Source organism: Anabrus simplex, chromosome 3 (genome assembly GCF_040414725.1).
Source record: "Anabrus simplex isolate iqAnaSimp1 chromosome 3, ASM4041472v1, whole genome shotgun sequence".
NCBI classification, from domain to species: Eukaryota; Metazoa; Arthropoda; class Insecta; order Orthoptera; family Tettigoniidae; genus Anabrus; species Anabrus simplex.
Genome location: NC_090267.1, coordinates 383,839,856 through 383,861,937, shown reverse-complemented (window position 1 = coordinate 383,861,937; position 22,082 = coordinate 383,839,856). Strand labels below are relative to the sequence as shown.

The window sequence follows — 22,082 nt, the reverse complement described above, 5'->3', positions numbered from 1 at the left end:
CATCATCATCTGTTTACCCTCCAGGTTCGGATTTTCCCTCGGACTCAGCGAGGGATACCACCTCTACCGCCTCAAGGGCAGTGTCCTGGAGCTTCAGACTCTTGGTCGGGGGATACAACTGGGGAGAATGGCCAGTACCTCGCCCAGGCGGCCTCACCTGCTAAGCTGAACAGGGGCCTTGCGGGGATGGGGAAGATTGGAAGGGATAGACAAGGAAGAGGGAAGGAAGCGGCCGTGGCCTTAACTTAGGTACCATCCCGGCATTTTCCTGGAGGGGAAGTGGGAAACCACGGAAAACCATTTCCAGGATGGCTGAGGTGGGAATCGAACCCACCTCTACTCAGTTGACCTCCCGAGGCTGAGTGGACCCCGTTCCAGCCCTCGTACCACTTTTCAAATTTCGTGGCAGAGCCGGGAATCGAACCTGGACCTCCGGGGGTGGTAGCTAATCACGCTAACCACTACACCACAGAGGCGGACATGAATGTTAAATACACTATTCATAATTAGGTGAAAGTTTTCTAAATGCATGGAATATGATTCTAGCAACGCAGAGCGAATGTCACGAAAGTAGTCGAAATCGATATTCGATTGGATGTCAAAGATGGCATGCGTGTTGCCTTGTCAAAGTTCCATATTTTTATTCTTGCCAAACACCAACAACGTTCTGACTGAACTGAACGTTAAAGCTGAATGGTGGATTTGTTTCCTTTTGTTCAGTTTGAGCTTGGTGACTGTAATTCATTTGTAAATGGAGTGGCTTGATAAAGACTGAAAAATGTTATTTTTGGTTAAGATTGTTTACTTCATTCATATTTTGTCATACACTGTGCGAGGAAGTCGGTTTTCACGCAAATTTTTTTAAGGTGAATACATAGCCTGAAAAGTTGTGCTTATGTTTATTTTTACCAAGTTTCACCAGATTCACAAAGAAGCTCATAAAAAGGTGGTTAAGGGTCCATGCGTTAGCCAATGACTAAAAATGGAGATTGTTTTTGTGTCTGTAAATAAGATACAGGGAACTTGCATAACTGGATTGTTTTATCTATGAGGAACATCCTTTACACATTAGTAACCAACTTAAATTATCCTAACGAGTATCTCCTCCTCCAGTGTAACACATTTTCATTTCTTTTTCATTCACTGACAAGGAGACCATGCCAACGTGTCCCTACTAGTTTGAAACATTTCCAATGCACAGTGGTTTCATTGTTCTGGTTTCGTTTGCGTAAAGGTAAAATATTTTGTGAATGTTTTGGTCACAATCCTTTCCCAAAATATGAAATAAAAACAGCTCAAATGCTGGGTAGATAGTGGGTTCGATTCCCACTGTCGGTAGCCTTGAAGATGGTTTTCCGTGGTTTCTCATTTTCACACCATGCAAAATGCTTCCTTCCCACTGCTAGTCCTTTCCTATCGCATCACCGCCATATGACCTATCTGTGTCGGTGCGACGTAAAGCAAATTGTAAATTTAAAAAATAGCTGGGTTTTCCATCGTGATACCCGACTCATTTTTGTCGGTTATATCTAGAGCCCGGAATTTTTTTGTAGTAATAGGTTAGAATGCAAACTTACTGAAGAGAGTAACAAGTATACTCTAGCCTGCACAAACCGTTATGCTGTGAGATTTGCATAAACGGTAGGGGTTCGGTCTATCTGACACTTCCTTATAACCAAATTAGTTTGCATTCTAATATATCACTGTCTAAAAATCCGGGGTCAAACTGTACCGAGCGAGTTGGCCGCGCGGTTAGGGTCGGGTAGGTGAGAGCTTGCATTCGCGAGATAGTGGGTTCGAATCCCACCGTCGGCAGCCATGAAGAAGGGTTCCCGTGGTTTCATATTTTCACACCAGGCAAATGCTAGGGCTACACTCATAGTTTCAATATATAACCTCCGACCACACACAGGAGCAGATAAATACGCACTTTTAGTCAACCAACAATATTGAATACATATTACTGCGCATACCTCTAATGAGCTTGTAATGCAAATGACGTAGAAACGGAACGTTAAAATAAACCTACGCAAACTCCACGGAGGCGAGAGCTTCTGAAGCAGAGAGCTTGCTCGTTGTGTTGCGCATTCGTTGTGGGAATGAATATATTCGCGGGCTTGTCTTTTGAAGTAGGTACATAGGCTACTCCGAAAATATTCAAGTTCCATTATCTCGCAATTCTGTGGGAGTTTCACCTTGCAATTTGAATCGGTGGTAGTTCTCATCATGGTCTGCACGTAGGCCTATATTAGAAATAATAATGACCGATAAAAAGTGTGAAAGTCTTGATGATGATGATGATGATGATGATGATGATGATGAAGAAGAAGTTGCAATTCAACGGGACAAGTAGGGGAAACTAGGGGTTGGAATAATTTGTCAAGAAAATGCTCGACAAATTAAGTTCTTTGACATCGTATAAGAAAAGACTAACAATTAATAGGGAATCTGCCACCCGCGCGACAGCCCTCAATGCAGATTGATTGATTGATTGATTGATTGATTGATTGATTGATTGATTGATTGATTGATTGATTGATTGATTGATTGATTGATTGATTGATTGATTGATTGATATACAGAAAATTGAACAAATCGGTGAGGGCATCTCTAAGATGCTGTAAGACCACCTTCGGTGGTGGGTCATGTGAGCCGAATGGAACAGTATAGATTTCCTAGGAGAATAACTAATTCGGTAATAGACGATAAGAGAAGCAGAGGAAGGCCTAGCAGACGGTGCCCAGACTCATTTTTAATGATTTCTAGGTGGGATGGGTTAGAAGCAGGTGCCACAGTGCTACTAGCAAATTGAGGATTGTGGAGGTGTTCATTTCATTCACTTCACAGAGGAGAATTAGCGATCAAAACCATGAAAAATCTATAACCAAGATGTTTGTATACTACTACTACTACTACTACTACTACTACTACTACTACTACTACTACTTCTACTGCTGGGAGAGTTGAGCGTGCGGTTAGAGGCGCGTGGCTGTGAGCTTGCATACGGGAGATAGTGGGTTCGAATCTCGCTTTCGACAGCCCTGAAGATGGTTTTCCGTGGTTTCCCATTTTCACACCAGACAACTTCCTTCCAACTCCTAGGCCTTTCCTATCCCATCGTCGCCATAAGACATATCTGTGTCGGTGCGACGTAAAGCCACTAGCAAAAAAAATTGCATTGGTCCAGTATTTTTTCAAAATGTGTGCCATCACGTGCTACACATTGTTGATAACGCTTCTGAAGATTGTTGAGCATGGTGAACAACAAAGATTTCTGTAAGGTTGCTTCTCGCGTAATTCGGGATACTGTAGGTGGATTATCTGTCATAAAAACTGATTCTTTCAACATTCAACATAGTTCAACATAGGTAGGCATTTGGGGCCGTGAAATCCGGGAAGCCGGAAGAGTAATGGGATGGAGTTCCACGAGAAATTATGTGATCTCCAGAGTGTCCTTGCAGAAGGTATAGGAAGGGGAGTTAGGGATTGGAATAACTTACCAAGAGGGATGTTCAATAAATTTCCAATTTCTTTGAAATCATTTAGGAAAAGGCTAGGAAAACAACAAATAGGGAATCTGCCACCTGGGCGACTGCCCTAAATGCAGATCAGTACTGATTGATTGATTGATTGTAGCCCCATCTCGCTGCATCCATTGTCGTTAGAGAAGTAAGTTTTTGGCGCGACAAAATCGGCGCAAATCCCGCTCGAAGTGGGTAATAATGAGGTGCCTCCGAATTAGTTGGTCCATTATTTTTTGGACTGTGTGCAGCATCCTAGACTAAACAAGGACCAAATATTCCATGATCGGACACGGTGTTTTGGGGACTTTAATACCTGTTGGAGAAGTGGCCCATGATACTCGTTTGTAGTGACGGTTCTTAGGCACCCTTTCGTTGACATTGTTCAGTTATTTCGTGCCTCCTTATTAAATCCCCCCTCGTACTGTTTAACGTGAAGCAAACTTGTCCTTACTCCATATGACAGGAAGTAATGTCCCGCGATAAATATTTTCTCCTCTGTTGAAAGAACCGAAAGGGACACAACACTGAATTCAAAACAGGTCAAACTAATACATACACTAAATAAATTAGTTCGTTGCTAGTGGACCACTCGCCCGATATTTGATACAATTTAAAGTTTTGATTTATACTGCAAATGTAATGTCTGACGCTTGAAGAATTGCTGGAAGCTTCTGTTACATACGATGCTATCGTATATGGGCGCTATAAAATAATTATTGTGTTCCCATTTATTGCACATGATTCAGTCTTGGCTACTGAAGGTCTCTGACTACGGAATATTTTGTTTATGCAGAATTGTTTTTGGGCTTTATTCTTTTCTCTTATTTTCGTATGTTTTTCCTCTTCATCTTTTGTTTTTAAATAAACTTGGTATTTCCTCTTTCACTTGGTAGTTTAGGCTTCCCTAGATAGATGATTTTGTTTATATTGGTAAGGAAAACAGAGTTCAAATTCAGATAGTCTTCCCTAGTCGAAAAATCCACGGCCTATGCATCGTTTCTAGTGCGTCTGCGACTATGCATTTTTCTAATGCTTTGAGATGTTATGCATTTATGCTGGTACTGACTGGGTGGGTCGTTTCACTAGGGAAACGAGAAGAGCAGATGAGCAATAATTGGTGTCATTTGTTTCACTGCATGCCGTATATTGAGATAGCACAAGTGTGTAAGTTGAAAATATTGTTTAAATTTTAAAGAATTCCCTAAATACAATGATCTTGTTTTGTTTCAGGGAATATCAGCGGTGTGCTTATTCCCAAGCAACGAGGAGAGGAGTTGGTACGACTCATCGAGAATGGCACTCGAGTGTACCTCACCATCAGTGTGGGTTCCTTCGTTCAGAAACCCTACACTAACATCAATCGGTAAGTTTTGCACCTCGTTTTGTTTGGTATTAGAGCTCCCACCCCGTACTTAGACTTCCGAAATTGTGACTGCCAGATATTAAAATCGAATATGTAAATTCTCATTTATCATTAAGAAACATGTACAGTACTTATTCCATGATTTTCTTAAAGACTTCTTTATAAAAATCTAGAGGCCCACCCCGATCTCGGACAGGAACAATTTTGAATTTACGGTGATTAGTAGGGTTCGGAAGTCAATGACCTAAAGGAGTACAGAATATTCAAGCAAATATGTCCTAAAACTAGCTGAATATGACGTAAAAATTGTAATATGACTTAAGCATTTTAGGGATAGATAGGAAGTATTAGAGTATTATCAACATCATGACGAATAGCATACCTACTGCGATCACTCAGAGTTCAAACGCGCTCCCGCAGAGCGGCGCTAGTGGAGCCAATCACCAACGCTACACGGTCAGCTGTTTTAGTGGAGGTTACATTGATACGCAAATAACCAAATACAACACCCAATTGTTTAGACTTATGAATAATACTGTCACAGAGTTATAAATAATATTCTCAGTCCTCACGAAGAAATATCTTTGGACTTTAATAAGAGAACACACGAGATAAAACGGAAAAACACGAAAAGCAAAAGCACTAGTGTGATTTATAGTTAAAAAAGAAAATACTTTTTTAAACAGGGCACATAAAACATTAAACATTCCATGTTCTTAATCTGCCCCTGTTGGAAATTAATCCTAGCTTTGACTGAGGAAAGACGTATTTAGCTCGCATTAAATTACAAGTTGCGTTGTTTAGTCGCCGTTTTGGAGACACTATTGGCTTTTGGGCATCGGCAAGAGAACTAGACTGGCAGTGAATTTGACACTAGCAGTGAATTTGACACTAGCAGAAAATGAAGAAGAAACACAGGGGGATGGACCTACCTTCTGTGACTGCGGCGCACAAACCACCCCGCCGCCGGAGCTTGCAGAGCTCTCAAACCTCACTTCTCCTGCCTCTACCCACCCGCCCTGAACCTCAATCCAAGTATAAACCTAACAAAACCCAACCCAAAGAAACCCAAACTAATCCGAAAACCACCCAACCAGTAGCCACAAAATCCACCCAAATTGATCACCCACAGAATGACACACTACCATTGGCACAACCTCGACCGTCTCCCTCCCTTATCGGCAAATTTACACATACCCAAAACCAAACTCGCCCAAACCCAAACAAGCCTCACTCGAAATCCTCACTAATTTCCCAGTGCTTCAAATGCCTTCAACTTAACCACGCAGCCGCAAGTTGTCCTAACGAAACCCGCTGCAACAGATGTGGTGACAACCATAATCACATCGTCTACCCAGTCCCCGGAGAACTGGCTAAGTGCGCAAACTGTAAAGGCAATCACGCCGCATCATACTCAAGCTGCCCATTTCTCAGAAAGAAAATCAAAGCTTGCTACATTGCGAACAAACACCTGCGCCATCCCCAATCATCTAACCATCACCCACCGTCGCTACTAAACCTAAAGCTTAACCCCCTCCTACATACAACACATTCAACCAAACACAGTCCATCCCCTCCATAGATCTTCTGAAAAGTCTCTTCACCTTCTTAACCAGTACAACGTAAATCTACCTACCCCTGTCTAAAACCACTTCCCACACAGAAGCACTGTGTGCCTACCCAAAAACAACAATACCTTCGTCGACAATTTGACGCACGTATTGTTGCAGCAGGTTCGTAGCGATTGCAGCGACACACTCTGGCGGGGCCACCAACAACAATGTTATGAGAGCAGAGTGATCACATTAGGTATTCTGTTCTTCATGCTAGCATTAAATATGTCAAAAAGTGATAAGCAATCGTGCAAACTGACAGAGCTACCGTAGATAAATTAAAACTTTATACATTCATTCAGTATCATAGCCCTGAGGTGCAGTTTGAAATATGACTTTTCCTTAACACCGAAACTTTACTGATGGGCCTTGTACAGGAAGATTCCGTTATAGACGAAATGAGACTCCTCCTCCTCCCCCCTGATGTATGTACGTAGCTCAGTGTGACTTATCACCAAGGCTCTTCCGGCCGCCGGCCTGGTAGCTCGCTCCGTTCTCCCCATGTGATATTTAAACCATTCCTGTACTTTCACTAAAACTCCTGATGTTTATCATTTTTTCGGAGGGCCCCCGAAGCCCTCTCTCCCCGCGTGGCAATCAGCTCAATCTACATTGCCTCCGACATGCTATTAATTTCTAAGCAGAAAAGAGATAGCAGGGAAGAGTGGGAAGTGATACAAGGAGTATCTGCCGGTTTCCGAGTTAGACTCGCTACCACGGCGAAAGTTTGTGTTGATAAGGTTGTGTTAATGTGTGGTATTTAGGGTCAGGGAAAACCACATAGGCAGAATAGAGAAAGAGCCTACATGTAAAAACCTGACAAATTTTGATAGCACCGGGCGAGTTGGCCGTGCGCGTAGAGGCGCGCGGCTGTGAGCTTGCATCCGGGAGATAGTAGGTTCGAATCCCACTATCGGCAGCCCTGAAAATGGTTTTCCGTGGTTTCCCATTTTCACACCAGGCAAATGCTGGGGCTGTACCTTAATTAAGGCCACGGCCGCCTCCTTCCAACTCCTAGGCCTTTCCTATCCCATCGTCGCCATAAGACCTATCTGTGTCGGTGCGACGTAAAGCCCATCGCAAAAAAAAAAAAAAAAATTTGATAGCACATGCAAGGATGTGGGCTGGAAAAGTCCAGAGGTTGTATTGGTGAGGAATATGTGTCATCCAATCATAACTATTTCCTTGCCATTATCAATAATTATGGGGATCATTCCTTCTTGTCACTGCCGGATCGGCCCGGGTCCACCAGGCAGCGTCTGCGCTTTGGGCCACAGGTTCGTCCCATTGTCCAGCAGCCAGTGGTCCTTGGTATCAAGTCTCCGTTTCGAGAAGGGGGATTAAGAGCCAAGCCTTACGTTGTGTAAGGGGCTATCTTCCTCCGCCTGGCGATGTCCCTCTCGTGCGGTGTTGCTGGAACACGCTTGTCACTGCAGATCTGCAACTATGCTAAGATTATTAGTTACAATATATTTACATATATACAGATGATCGTTAGAGTGGCGGCTTGCTTGCCTGCTCTCGTGTCCATGATTCTACCTAAGTAAAGAGTAAAATAACACAAATAACCATCTACAGTAGATTAGTACTGCTGTGTTCGTTATAGGGCGCGGGCTGGTTTTCTGCTCCCGTGTCTCTGTCGGGGGGCGGAGGTGGTACGATTCGTCCTTGGCCGTCTGGCTGCGCTGCCATCGTCTTCTTGTGTTGTGTTTCTTATTAGTCTTTCCTCGCCTGGGTCCCTGGGGATGAAGACAGCTGTAATCAAAGGAACATAGATTCATGGTGTCTGCAGTGTAGTGTGTGCTTGTGTGATGTGTAGGGAGGGAACCGGCTATCGGCCTCCCGCCTCCTAACCCTATGGCTGAACAGAATGTGTTTTGATGTGTGGTACTTGGTGTAAATATCAGTGTCCTAGCGTCCTATCCCGCTTACTAGTGGGTTGATCTTGTTACCCCATGGCTTGGTGTACAACTCCTCAACTGCAGGGTCTCTCTTACAAACCCAGAGCGTCCATTGGCGTTTCTACTCTCCGAGACCTATGAAGCTGTACGGGAGGCGCGCGCATATTTCTTGAACTTACAAGGAGCATGCACGTGTTCGACCTAGCATCAATAGCCAGTCTGAATATCAGCTGTTAACATGGTGAGGCAGTTAATATTGCAACACCGTATTTTCGTATGTGAAAGATCTTTTAAGTACGAGTCGGCTCGTCGGGGACGCGATGCATCTGTTCAGCAATTTCCTGGTGAAGTGCCACCTTCATGAGCACAGTTTCACGTAATTATAAATAAATTTGGAACGACTGGCTCAGTGGTCGATAAGAAAACATGCGCGCACACGAACAGTTTTAACAGAAAAAAAGCTAGATGACATTGGTGCGAATCTTGAAAACGGTCACGGAATAAATCATTCACAAAATTAGCACAACGAGTAGGGGTTTCGGTTTCTTCTGCACACAGAGCTACAAAGGTGTTACACATCAAACCGTACAGGTTTACAGGGGCCCATTGTTTAAAACTTGCTGATCCAGCCACAAGAGTGAGATATTGTGAGTGGTGTCTTGCATCATTGAATGATCGTTTATTCGACCCACAGCTTGTGTTGTTTTCGGATAAGGCCTGGTTTCATCTTAATGGTCGTGTGAACAGTCATAACTCTCGCTATTCGTGTGCTGAAAATACGAATGGTGTTTATGAAATCTCTCATTATAAAGGATGACACTTCCGGTAAGATTTCATATAACGTCGTATGCACGCTTAAAGCAGGGAGGCCGCGCGCGACGTAAGTTGGGCTGAAGCAGCTGCTGTAGCGCAGAGTACAATCACCGTGTGCTCGGTCTGGTTTTATAAGGGAGACCCTTATACAAGCAAATAACATACTGAAAAGGCTATTTTTATCTTTAGTAATATAACGAGAGCTCCAGAGTTTATCTAGCGGTAGGCCTAATCTAAGATCGAGTTGTACTTATTTTGACTATTTATAAAACTGAATAATGTATGATAATAAAAGTGCATAAGTATGAAACAAATCAAATACGTTGGTGTTCATAACCTATACACAGGACAAAACTTTCAGCAAGGAATGTTTTATTTTTGCATTTTAAACTCTTTGGGCCACAGTACGTCGACTTTATCAGAATACCACAGTTACGTCCTATTGATTCCGCGTCAAATGCATTATTGAAGATGTTTCGGTGCGCTATTCTGACGAATTTCTATATTTAAAAAGTCGCGTGTAGATACGATAAAAGAAAGTGATAACATGAAAACTGTAACATTGTGACAATAGGCAGTGATTGAAGTTCATAACATTTTATATTGGATTGGTACTGCCTGCTGTCATTTCTTGATGGATACAGTACTTTCGCATCCATCTCCTGGCACAGGCCAAAGTAAAGTGTAGCTTCCACCGAAGTCCCAGTCAACATCCATGGCTGTGACAGTATGGAAGCTGCTAGGGTATGGGTAGTGCTGAGTACTGACATTCAGAGCACGACTAGTGCATCTGAGTGTTAGAAAGGTGCTGCTCATAGGATCAGTCGTGCTGCAATAGTACTTTCTGACCCAGTGGGCAAAGCAATAGCAAACTCCCTCATTCCTCATCTGCCTAATACGCCTCATTTTGTTGCTACCATTGGATTTTGGGGTTTCCTTATAACCGCATAACCTTTGGTGGTGCTATTTGAGGATCCAACTAGCCTCTGGGCTGATGACTTGACAGACAGACTGGATTGGTAGTTGGAGTTGCGAGCTAAATAACCTTGTCTGTTCGAAGATGGCAGTCGGTCGAGTAAGCAGCAAATTGCCTGAATCGCATAAGTAATAATTCATTCCGGCATCGACTTGAGAATGAGAGAGGTGGAGCTATGAGAAACAATAGAATACAAAATAGTATGGAGCCAATTATCTGATCTCGTAAAGGCATTGCGACTTAAAGCACTTCGAGGTGGAGTGTGTACCAGTTCCTAAAATAGAACTACTTGCCGTTCGATAAAAAATACATGAAGAAAACATCTTTTCTTCTTAAAAATGTAGTAGTGGAGTTCTCTCACCATTACCATATATCTGACAGGAAAAAGATTAGACTGAAAAACTTCACATTCGTATATTTTCTCCGCTACACGGATAAAACTTTGAATCATGGATATGTTTACGGCCTAGACGACGAGAGATTGCGTGCAGAGTCTTTGCTTGTTCTTAAAAGTCTCTTAGAGTATCGTCGTTACCGGGACAAAACCTCCTATGTGATAATATTTTTGGAGATATACTGAACCGCAGCACATACATTATGAAGAACGAGAATGCCTTGACAATATTCACACAATATTGCACCTTAGATGACAGAAGTTCTAAGCTAAAACATTTCACATAGGAGGTTTTGTCTCGGCAGCGACGATATACACTTAGTGTAAAAAGTATTCGAACACTAGTCATTTTTAACAACAGGACACTACAGAGGGGTCCAGAAAAACGTATACACTCTTTGATAGTTAATATCTTTGTATGAATGAATGAATGAATGAATTTATTGAACTGAACATAACAGGCTTTCGCCCAGTTACAATGTTCCAATAAAATAAACACTCACAGACTATTTATAGCTAGACACTAACTACTTACTACTTAACTACTTCTAAATCTACTTTGTAGCATCCTGCACATGGGCGGATCGCCAGCTCCACATGCAACACACCACCTAACTAAACTAACTACTTTTCACTGTCTCATTGACAACTTACTCCCTCTAACCTAACACTATTCACTACTTTACTCTACTTTACATGTGCAGACGTACCGAATCAACACTTTAGCTTGAGATAGGTCAGGCCTATACCCGCCTCTTCCAACTCTACTGTACGTCAGCAGACAAAAACAAATAAACTAACAAAACCAAACTAAAATAAAACCAAAATAAAATAAAAGATATATAGGACCAATATCTTTGTAACAAAATGACATTTCGTTGAAATTCTTGCGCGGTAGCGTAGTCCATTGTTTTATCAATAGATGATGAAGGTCACGTGAATGGCGCGACATTCTTGGCGCACGTTTTCCAGCAGATGACAGTACAGCAATGAATGAAGTAAGATTGTCGTTTGAGCAACGCAAGACCGTATTGATGTGGTACTGGAAGTGCGAACACGTGATGGAGGTACAACGGCAACGGCGTAATGTGTACGGAACTGAGCCACCAGCACGTACAACATTTTATCGTATTCGGGGTAAATTTGAAACCGACGGTACTGTTGGAAAACATGAAGAAGTCCAGCGCATTGTTGCAACATTTTACTAGGTCACCTCAAAAATCTGTGAATCAGGGTGCACGTAAAATCAACCGTACGACGAATTCTGAAGGCTGAAAAGTGTTTGGAAATGAAAGATTTTTACCTACAACAAGATGGCATTCCGCCTCACTGCCACTGAGATTTCAGAGCCTACTTGTCCGACTCGTTGGCTGAACGGTCAGCGTACTGGCCTTCGGTTCAGACGGTCCAGGGTTCGATTCCAGGCCGGGTCGGGGATTTTAACCATCATTGGTTAATTCCAATGGCACGGGGGCTGGGTGTATGTGTTGTCTTCATCATCATTTCATCCTCATCACGGCGCGCAGGTCGCCTACGGGACTCAAATAGAAAGACCTGCACCTAGCGAGTCGAACCCGTCCTGGGATATCCCGGCACTAAAAGCCATACGACATTTCATTTTTCAGGGCCTACTTGGTTGAAAATCTACCTAGACTATGGATAGGTCGAAGAGGAGTTGATGAGTTCCCACCACGATCTCCAGACCTTATACGCCTTGACTTCTACCTATCGGAGACCTTGAAAAAAAATGAAGTTTTATCAACAGAAGCCAGCTAGACTGAACGAACTACGAGAAATCTTCCAGTTAACACTGACAGCCAGCGGGCGAGGTGCACGTTCGGTTAGAGGCGCGGGGCTGTGAGCTTGCAGCCGGGAGATAGTGGTTCGAATCCCACTGTCGGCAGCCCTAAAGATGGTTTTCCGTGGTTTCCCATTTTCCCACCAGGCAAATGCGGGGGCTGTACCGTAATTAAGTCCACGGCCGCTTCCTTCCAATTCCTAGGCCTTTCCTATCACATCGTCGCCATAAAACCTATTTGTGTCGGTGCGACGTAAAGCCAATAGCAAAAAAAACAACACCACTGACAGGCGTAGTTCGGTCAGCGGTTCCGCGGCATTGACGTTGTTTGGGTGCTAATGGAGGTCGCTTTGAACACATAAAATACCCCTCCCCCCCCCCCCGGTTCAAGAATTATGACGGTATGTCATTTTGTTCCATTAATAATGATTATCAAAGAGAGTCTACATATTTTTGGACCCTTCTATATATCTTCGTTATGTCAATTTGCAGCAAATACGTACAAATGTTCCTTTATATGTAAACGTTACATAATAAGAGAGTTAAAGTAAATATTTCCATGATAACGAAAATATAAAGAAAGCTTTGAATATTCATTCAAAACATTGGCACAGTAACTATTCGAGCAGACTCAGTTCACAGGAAATTTCAGTGTCCATATCACGCAAACAGCGGAACAACTGAAACATCAGGCAGGTACAAGAGCACGTATGTAACACTGCCGCGTTGACAAACCCCATACTGAAGGGAGTAAATGGCCGAGAAGAGTGCATACAATTGCACTGTTCGAATATTTATTTCGCCTGTATAATCGTGCAGATATGAATTTGTATGTTTTGTTGCGTGGCGAGAGGAATATTCCCGCTTAGTTATTTGTAATAGGAATATATTTGCATACTTAAAATAATAGTATATAATGGCTAAAATGACTGATAATATTTCGGGAGATATATTGTCCTTTTAGTACAGATCATTAATGTTCGAATACTTCGTACAGTCACTCTACAAGGATGTAGATAATGCATCCTTTGACTCCATCCACGGGGAAGATAAAGAATGCCGATAAATCAGAAGAAAAATGACTGTATCCATCAGAGAATTGTGAGAAAACTGAAGACATTCTAAACAATTATTATTATTATTATTATTATTATTATTATTATTATTATTATTATTATTATTATTATTATTATTATTATTATTATTATTTTATTATTAGCGTATTCTCCCAGTAATGGAAGACGTTAAGCAAACAACTCAATCAAGCTTTCTTTGGGTTCTTCTTGTTCTTCCAATAGGCTTTCATTCTCTCTGAGAAGGCTTGTTTACGTTCTTCCGACCATTTCGGTCTGCACTGTTTTTGCTTTGGTTGCTCTGATGTAACTTCCCACTTGTTGACTTTGTGTCTGAAAGTGTCTCTTTCTAAAATGTCTGTTGCACATATGTTTGCGTTTTTGAGGTCCTTATTTATTATTATTATTATTATTATTATTATTATTATTATTATTATTATTATTATTATTATTGTGGAGGGGTAGCGTACTTATCTCTTATTCCAAGGTCCTGGGTTCGTTTTGCGATCAGTTCAAGGATTTTAATTCTTGACTGAGGATTCGAACGCGGTTCACTTAATAGATATTTCCTCAACTTCTTAGTTACAGGAAGAAAGCGCACAGTGAATTGATGACGGTAATTTCAGATATCAACCCAACCGAAAAACATGTTTGTTGTTTAAGTCATCAGTCCATAGACTGATTTGATGTAGATCTCCATGCCACCCTATCCTGTGCTACGTAACTATTGCATCCTACATCTGCTCTAATCTGCCTGTCATATTCATACCTTGGTCTACCCCTACCGTTCTTACCACCTACACTTCCTTCAAAAACCAACTGCACAAGTCCTGAGTGTCTTAAGATGTGTCCTATCATTCTATCTCTTCTTCCGGTCAAATTTAGCCAAATCGATCTCCTCTCATCAATTCGATTCAGTACCTCTTCATTTGTGATTCGATCTATCCATCTCACCTTTAGCATTCTTCTGTAACATCACATTTCGAAATATTCTCTTTCTTTCTGAGCTAGTTATCGTCCATGTTTCACTTCCATACAATGCCACACTCCATACGAAATACTTCAAAATCGTTTTTCTAATTCCTATATCAATGTTCGAATGAAGCAAATTTCTTTTGTTAAGAAAGGCCTTGTTTGCTTGTGCTAGTCTACATTTTATGCCCTCCTTACTTCTACCATCATTAGTTATTTTACTACCCAAGTGACAATATTATTCTATTTCCTTCGAGACTTCATTTCCTAATTTAATATTTCCTACACCACACGACTTCGTTCGACTGCACTCCATTACTTTTGTTTTGGACTCATTTATTTTCATCTTGTACACCTTACCCAAGACTCTGTCCGTACCATTCAGCAATTTCTCTAGATCTTCTGCAGTCTCAGATAAAACAACAATATCAGCAAATCTCAGGGTTTTGATTTCCTGTCCTTGGATTGTGATTCGCTTCCCAAATTCCTCTTTGATTTCCTTTACTGCCTGTTCTATATCAACGCTGGATTGCTGCTGCTTTTTCAGAGCCCTCGATTCTTATCACTGCAGACTGATTTGTATACAGATTGTAGATATTTCTTCGTTCTCGGTACCTAAACCCGATCATCTTCAGAATCTCAAATAGCTTGGTCCAATCAACGTTATCGAATGCCTTTCAAGATCTACGAAAGCCATGTATGTGGGCTTATCCTCCTTAATTCGATCCTCTAAGATCAGACGTAAAGTTAGGATTGCTTCACGTGTTCCTGTATTTCTTCTGAAGCCAAATTGGTCTTCTCCCAACTCAGTTTCAACTTGTCTTTCCATTCTTCTGTAAATAATACGTGTTAAAATTTTGCAGGCATGAGATACTAAACTAATGGTGCGGTAGTTTTCACACTTGTCAGCATCGGCTTTCTTGGGAATAGGCATAACAACATTCTGCCGAAAATCGGATGGCACTTCTCGTGTCTCATACATCTTACACACTAAACGGTGTTTTCTCCTATTTAGGCCTCTCAAAACTCTGTGAAATTCTGACCTCAAAATTGGGTCCCCCATTTCATCAGCATCAACAGCCTCTTCTTGTTCCAGAGCCGTATCATCTACGTCTTTACCTTGATACAACTCTGGATATGTTCTTGCTATCTTCCTACCTTGTCTTCTTTCCCTAGAAGTGGTTTTCAATCTGAGGTCTTAATATTCATTCACCTAGTTTTCCTCTCTCTAAAGGTTTCCTTGATTTTCTTGTATGCAGCATCTACCTTTCCTAGGACCATACAACCTTCAACATCCTTGCACTTTTCCTACAGCCATTCTTCCTTAGCTGTCCTACACTTTCTCTCCACTTCTTTCTTTAATCGCCTGTATTCCTTTTTTCCCTCTTCATATTTGCATTCTTGTACTTTCCTCGTTCGTCAATCAGACCTAGCATATCCTGAGTTATCCATTGATTCTTAGGTGATCTTTTCTTTCTTCCTAACATTTCTTCAGCAGCCCTGTTGACTTCATATTTCATGACTCTCCACTCTTCTTCTATAGTATTTCCTTCAGCCTTTTCATTTAGTCCTTGTGCAACATGTTCCTTGAAACAGTCCCCCACACTCTTCTTTTTCAACTTGTCCAGATCCCACCTCTTTGCATTCCTCACTTTCTTCAATTTCTTCAACTTCGGGTGGCATTTCATGACCAGCAAGTTGTGGTCAGAGTCCACGTCTGCTCCTGGGAAAGTTCTGCAATCCAACACCTGGTTTCTGAATCTCTGCATAATCATAATGAAGTCTGTTTGATACCTTCCAGTGTCTCCAGGTCTCGTCCACGTATACAGCCGTCTTTTGTGGTGTTTGAACCAAGTATTGGCAAGGACTAAATTATGATTGGTGCAGAATTCAACCAGCCGACTTCCTCTTTCATTCCTTTGTCCCAATCCGAATTCTCCTACTGTACTACCTTCTCTTCCTTGGCCTACCACTGCATTCCAGTCTCCCATCACAATTAGATTCTCGTCACCTTTTACAAATTGTATTAACTCTTCTATCTCTTAACATATCCCTTAGATTTCTTCATCATCCGCTGAACTAGTTAGGCATATAGACTGCACTATTGTGGTGAGCATTGGTTCGGTGTCTATTTTGACAACAATAATCCTTTCACTATGCTGGTCGTACTAGCTTACCCGCTGCCCTATTTTCTCATTCATTATTAAACGTACTCCTGCATTTCCCCTGGTTGATTTTGTGTTGATAATTTTGTAGTTGCCTGACCAAAAATCCTGTTCTTCCTCCCAACGTACTTGACTTAAACCAACTACATCTAACTTTAGTCTATCCATCTTTTTCAGATTCTCTAACCTACCACAACGATTCAAACTTCTAACATTCCACGCTCCGACTCGTAGAATGTCAGTATCCATCTTCCTGATGATTGCCCCCTCTCGTGTAGTCACCACCCGAAGATCCGAATGGGGGACTAGTTTACCTCCGGAATATTTTACCCTGGAGGAAGCCATCATCAGTACATCATTCATACAGAGAGAGCTGCATATCCTCGGGAGTTAGTTGTGGCTTGTAGATTCCCGTTGCTTTCAGCCGTGTAGCAGTATCAACACAGCTAAGCCATGTTGAGTATTATTACAAGGCCATATCAGTCAATCATCTAGAATGCCGCCCTTGTAACTTCCGAAAGGCTGCTACCCCCCTTTCGATGAACCATTCGTTATTCTGGTCTCTCGACAGATACCCATCCGATATGGTTGCACCTGGAGCTCGGCTATCTGCTTCATTGGGAGACGCAAATCTCCCCACCGCGGCAAAGTCATATGGTTCGCAGGGGAGGCCCAAAAATATACCAATGTTAAAACTCGCACACGTCTGTGAATAGAGGCGAAACTGGGTGTATTTTTCTTTGTACACTTTAAAACTTGCCTCGTATCGCCCTTAAAGAACTTTGGATTGCGAAGACGAAAGCTGAATGATTTTGTTGTTGTACAGTTTGCTTTACGTCGCACCGACTCAGACAAGTCTTATGGCGACAATGGGATAGGAAAGGGCTAGGAGTGGAAATGAAATGAAAATGAGAGACCACGGAAAACCAGCGCTGTCGACAGTCGAATCCACTGTCTCCCGAATGCAAGCTGACAGCGGCGTGACACTAACAGCACGGCCAGTGAATTACTTGCAGATATTGGAGTGATATGTGGTCAGTGTGACGGTGCCCTCTGATATTTACAACATGGTTCAGGCTCCCAGTCTAATAGCTCCTCAATATTTTAATTATGATTAGGTTCGGATTTCTGTGACATGTGATACTTTTATACTGGTCTATTTTTACAAACTTAACCATTTCTAGTTTTTGTGAAGACTATGACACTGTCTTTATTGGTCATATAAATACCATTAAGTCATACTTGACCAAAATTGAATAAAAGCTTAGCTATGGTCATATTACAATTGTTGTAGTCGTTCTTCAAATATTATTCAAGTGATTTTGTTTATATTTGGTTATTTGAGATTTACTTTCCTTGGAAATATCTTATGGTAAATCAATGAAGTTCAAAGGTTTTGCGAGCAGTAAGTTTTTTAGGCCGATGACCTGGATGTTAGGACCCCTTAAACAACAAATACATTGTCAAATTAGTAAGTACAAAAGACTATTAGGAATATGGTCAGTTTGCTGCTGCCTTTCTAAGAACATTTTGAACAATGTTTAATATACTTTGAGTCATATTTCCAAATTATTGTCATAATTTTACACTTTATAGGGCACAAGTACACTCCGCTGAACCCAACTAAGGAGAGCTTGTGACTTCGTTTAACACACCGTTTCTTCTTTCTTTCCCAATACTTGTAATTCATTCATTCATTCATTCATTCATTCATTCATTCATTCATTCATTCATTGAGTTCCTTTTCGACCGAGCTCGATAGCTGCAGTCGGTTAAATGCGGCCAGTATCTGGTATTCGGGAGATAGTTGGTTCGAACCCCACTGTCGGCAACCCTGAAGATGGTTTTCCGTGGTTTCCCATTTTCACAGCAGGCAAATGCTGGGGCTGTACCTTAATTAAGGCCACGGCAGCTTCCTTCCCATTCTCAGGACTTTCCTATCCATTCGTCGCCATAAGACCTATCTGTGCCGGTGCGACGTAAAGCAAAAAAAAAAAAAGTTTCCTTTCGCGTTTTCCTGTCCATCCTGAATATCTTCTTTTAGGTTATTCTGCAAATTCATGCTTGCCTATTACATTTCTAAACTTCGTACTTATTTGAATGGTCTTCAGTAATACAAATTTTTGTAGGTCTTTATTTATATTACAAATTGTAGTGGTGTCTCAGGTGCTAGGTTTTAAAGTTCCTTTGTCAGCCTATTGTTATCCATTATATATAGGTGTCCGTGGAATTTTAATGGCCTTTTTCTACTTTATCTGTGATTTAATAAATTTCCTAGGCTTTTCCGTCCAAATTCCATTTTCGCGTCTTGGTCCTAGAATGTTTCTGTTTTATTTGTGACCTGTCGTTATTACTATTATTATTACCGAGCAGAGTGGCTGCGCATATGAACGCGCTAAGGCGTATGGAGTCAAGATCTGCATTCGGGAGACGAGTGGGTTCGAACCCCACCATCGGCTGTCCTGAGAACGGTATTCCGTGGTTTCCCATTTTCACTTCCAGGGTAATGCCCTTACATTCCCTACCCATTGGCCACAGCCGATTTCTTCCACTTTCTTACCCAATTTTATTCACCATTATTCATTTAATCTTAGCTCCTCATCTGAGGTTGGCGCCAGGAAGGGCATCCGGCCGTGAAACATGCCGTATAATTTCATATTACTTCATCCCCGAAACCGTGTCAGGAAACGACACTATGGAGTAGACAATAGTTCTATTATTATTATTATTATTATTATTATTATTATTATTATTATTATTATTATTATTATTATTATTATTATTCGGGAGGGGTCGCTACCTTCCCAATCTTAGCCCTTTTCATCCCAACATTACCCAAAAACCAATCTGTGTCAATACGATGCTAAACAGTTACAGAACAGCCAACCCTAAAGGCTGACGTGATACTTGATTAAAAACCGAGCTCGATAGCTGCAGTCGCTTAAGTGCGGCCAGTATCCAATATTCGGGAGATAGTGGGTTCGAACCCCACTGTCGGCAGCCCTTAAGATGGTTTTCCGTGGTTTCCCATTTTCACACCAGGCAAATGCTGGGGCTGTACCTAAATTAAGGCCACGGCCGCTTCGTTCCCAGTCCTAGCTCATTCCTGTCCCATCGTCGCCATAAGACCTATCTGTGTCGGTGCGACGTAAAGCCAATAGAAAAAAAAACTTGATTAAAAGCTATAGGCACAGCAGCTCATTGCTAATATTATTGGTCGCCTCCAGGCTGTGAAAGGGCCAGCACCACGAGGGCGATGAACGCGTCCATCATTTAGTGCCGTAGATGTGTTACCCTCCTCTGCCTGGCATTAATGTGATCAAAACCAATTTGAGTCTCTCTACTGCCATTAACGAAATGAACTCGTTTAATGGAAACATTAAGCTTCACATCACTGGCAGGTCTGAATTCGCGAGGGTTTTTCACACTTTCAATGCAGGTAATTTCGTAAGTTGGTCAGTATAATACAGGACGACTTGAGATGTGTAAGGATCGTAATTTATGGCAGCATTATGTATGTTAAAGACTTGAACGTGCCTTAAGCCCATTTTAACTACCCACAAGGGTACACATCCCTCAGAGACGTGCGTAATAACCACAGCAAAGCCCAGGATTGCTTTTACTTACTTGTGGCAAGTTTTTCTCTTCATTCTTTCTGTTCTCACTTCCGCGATCAACTCTTGTTTTCTTCTGATGTCGGTGGTATTAGGCTTCCGCGGACTAATAATCCGTAACAGATCTTTTGTGAGCCGGGCTGAGTGGCTCAGACGGTTGAGGCGCTGGCCTTCTGACCCGAACTTGACAGGTTCAATCCTGGCTCAGTCCGGTGGTATTTCAAGTTGCTCAAATACGTCAGCCTCGTGTCGGTAGATTTACTGGCACGTAAAAGAACTCCTGCGGGACAAAATTCCGGCACCTCGGCGTCTCCGAAAACCGTCAAAGAGTAGTTAGTGGGACGTAAAGCAAATAACATTATTATTAGATCTTTTGTGGCGGCTTCACTTATTGATTCTTCTAATTAGACCTCTATAGCAAAATGTTTGGACGCCCTGATTAAGAGCAATTTTCTTGTCACCTTGTGCTACTCAGTTTGAAGAGTATTTTCTCCATGAAGAGAAAATAGAATCAGTAGAGCTGTGAAATTGCATTCGAAAGATAATTAAGGCCACGGCCGCTTCATACCTTTTTCCTATCCCATCGTCGTCATAAGACCTATCCGTGTCGATGGAACATAAAGCAACCTATAATAATAATAATAATAATAATAATAATAATAATAATAATAATAATAATAATAATAATAATAATAATAATAATAATAATAATATGAACGAATGATTGAATGAAAACCTACAACCTGTTTTCCAGTCAGTGACCGGGTCAGAAATGGAATGAATGAAGCCCCATCTTGCGGCGAGGATATGAATTGTGCCGGCTGCCGAAGCCTGTCGCACTCCTCTGGGGCAATGATTAATGACTGACAGACGAAATGAAATTATAGTTGTGAGTGTTGCTGGAATGAAAGATGACAGGGAAAACCGGAGCACCCGGAGAAAAACCTGTCCGCCTCCACTTTGTCCTGCATAAATCTCACATGGAGTGACCGGGATTTGAACCACGGAACCCAGCGGGGAGAGGCCGGCGCGCTGGCGTCTGAGCCACTGAGGTTAATAATAATAATAATAATAATAATAATAATAATAATAATAATAATAATAATAATAATAATAATAATAATAATAATAATTAAAAGTAGAATCAGTAATTGTAACCTACTTCATAAAAAGTTATGTCCCTTCTTTCACAAAAGGCGTAAGATAATATAAAAGGAATACTCCACTGATAGTGTCCTGTAGCGAGCGAATTGGCTACGCGGGTCGCGTCACGTGGCTGTGAGCTTGCAGTCGGGAGATGGTGGGTTCGAGCCCTACCGCTGGCAACCCATTTTCAGGCCAGACAAATGCTGAGGTTACACCTTATGTTAGGCCCCGGGTCGCTTCCTTCTCAGTCCTAACCCTGTCGTATTCTATCGTCTACGTAAGACGTGTCTGTATCGATGTGACGTTAAACAAATAGAAAAAAAATCAAATCTAACTCAGAACTCGTCCATCTAAGGCAGCGTTTGCTCTGGGGGTACGCAGAAAATAATGGGTGATGGCGGGAAAATACGAGGCCAACACATCAAATCCGCGAATTTAGAGGAACTGCAGAGAAACATAAGAGAAGGAACATCCACAATTTTGGAAGCGGAGTTAAGAGTTAAAATTTGTTTTAGAGACACTACAACGCTTGCGTTGAAATGAATGGAGCCTCTTATACTTTCATAAGACACAGGTTCGCACTTATGACCGTATCTCTCATATTTTGAGCCTAATTTCAAGACTATTTATTTATCGTATGCCTTTTAGCACCGGGGGTGTCCAAGGACATGTTCGTCTTGCCTGGCGCAGGTCTTTATATTTGACGCCGATCGGCGACCTGCTCGTGGGC

The 22,082-nt window shown here is 41.8% G+C and overlaps 1 protein-coding gene across 1 annotated transcript in view; it reads left to right on the top strand.

The window, feature by feature from the left end:
- gol (goliath) overlaps window positions 1-22,082 on the top strand; it is a 661,624-nt gene that overhangs the window by 443,325 nt on the left and 196,217 nt on the right. The window contains exon 2 of the mRNA XM_067143328.2: window positions 4,755-4,887. Within this exon, the coding sequence (XP_066999429.1) occupies window positions 4,755-4,887 (133 nt within the window). The remainder of the gene's footprint in view (window positions 1-4,754; window positions 4,888-22,082) is intronic.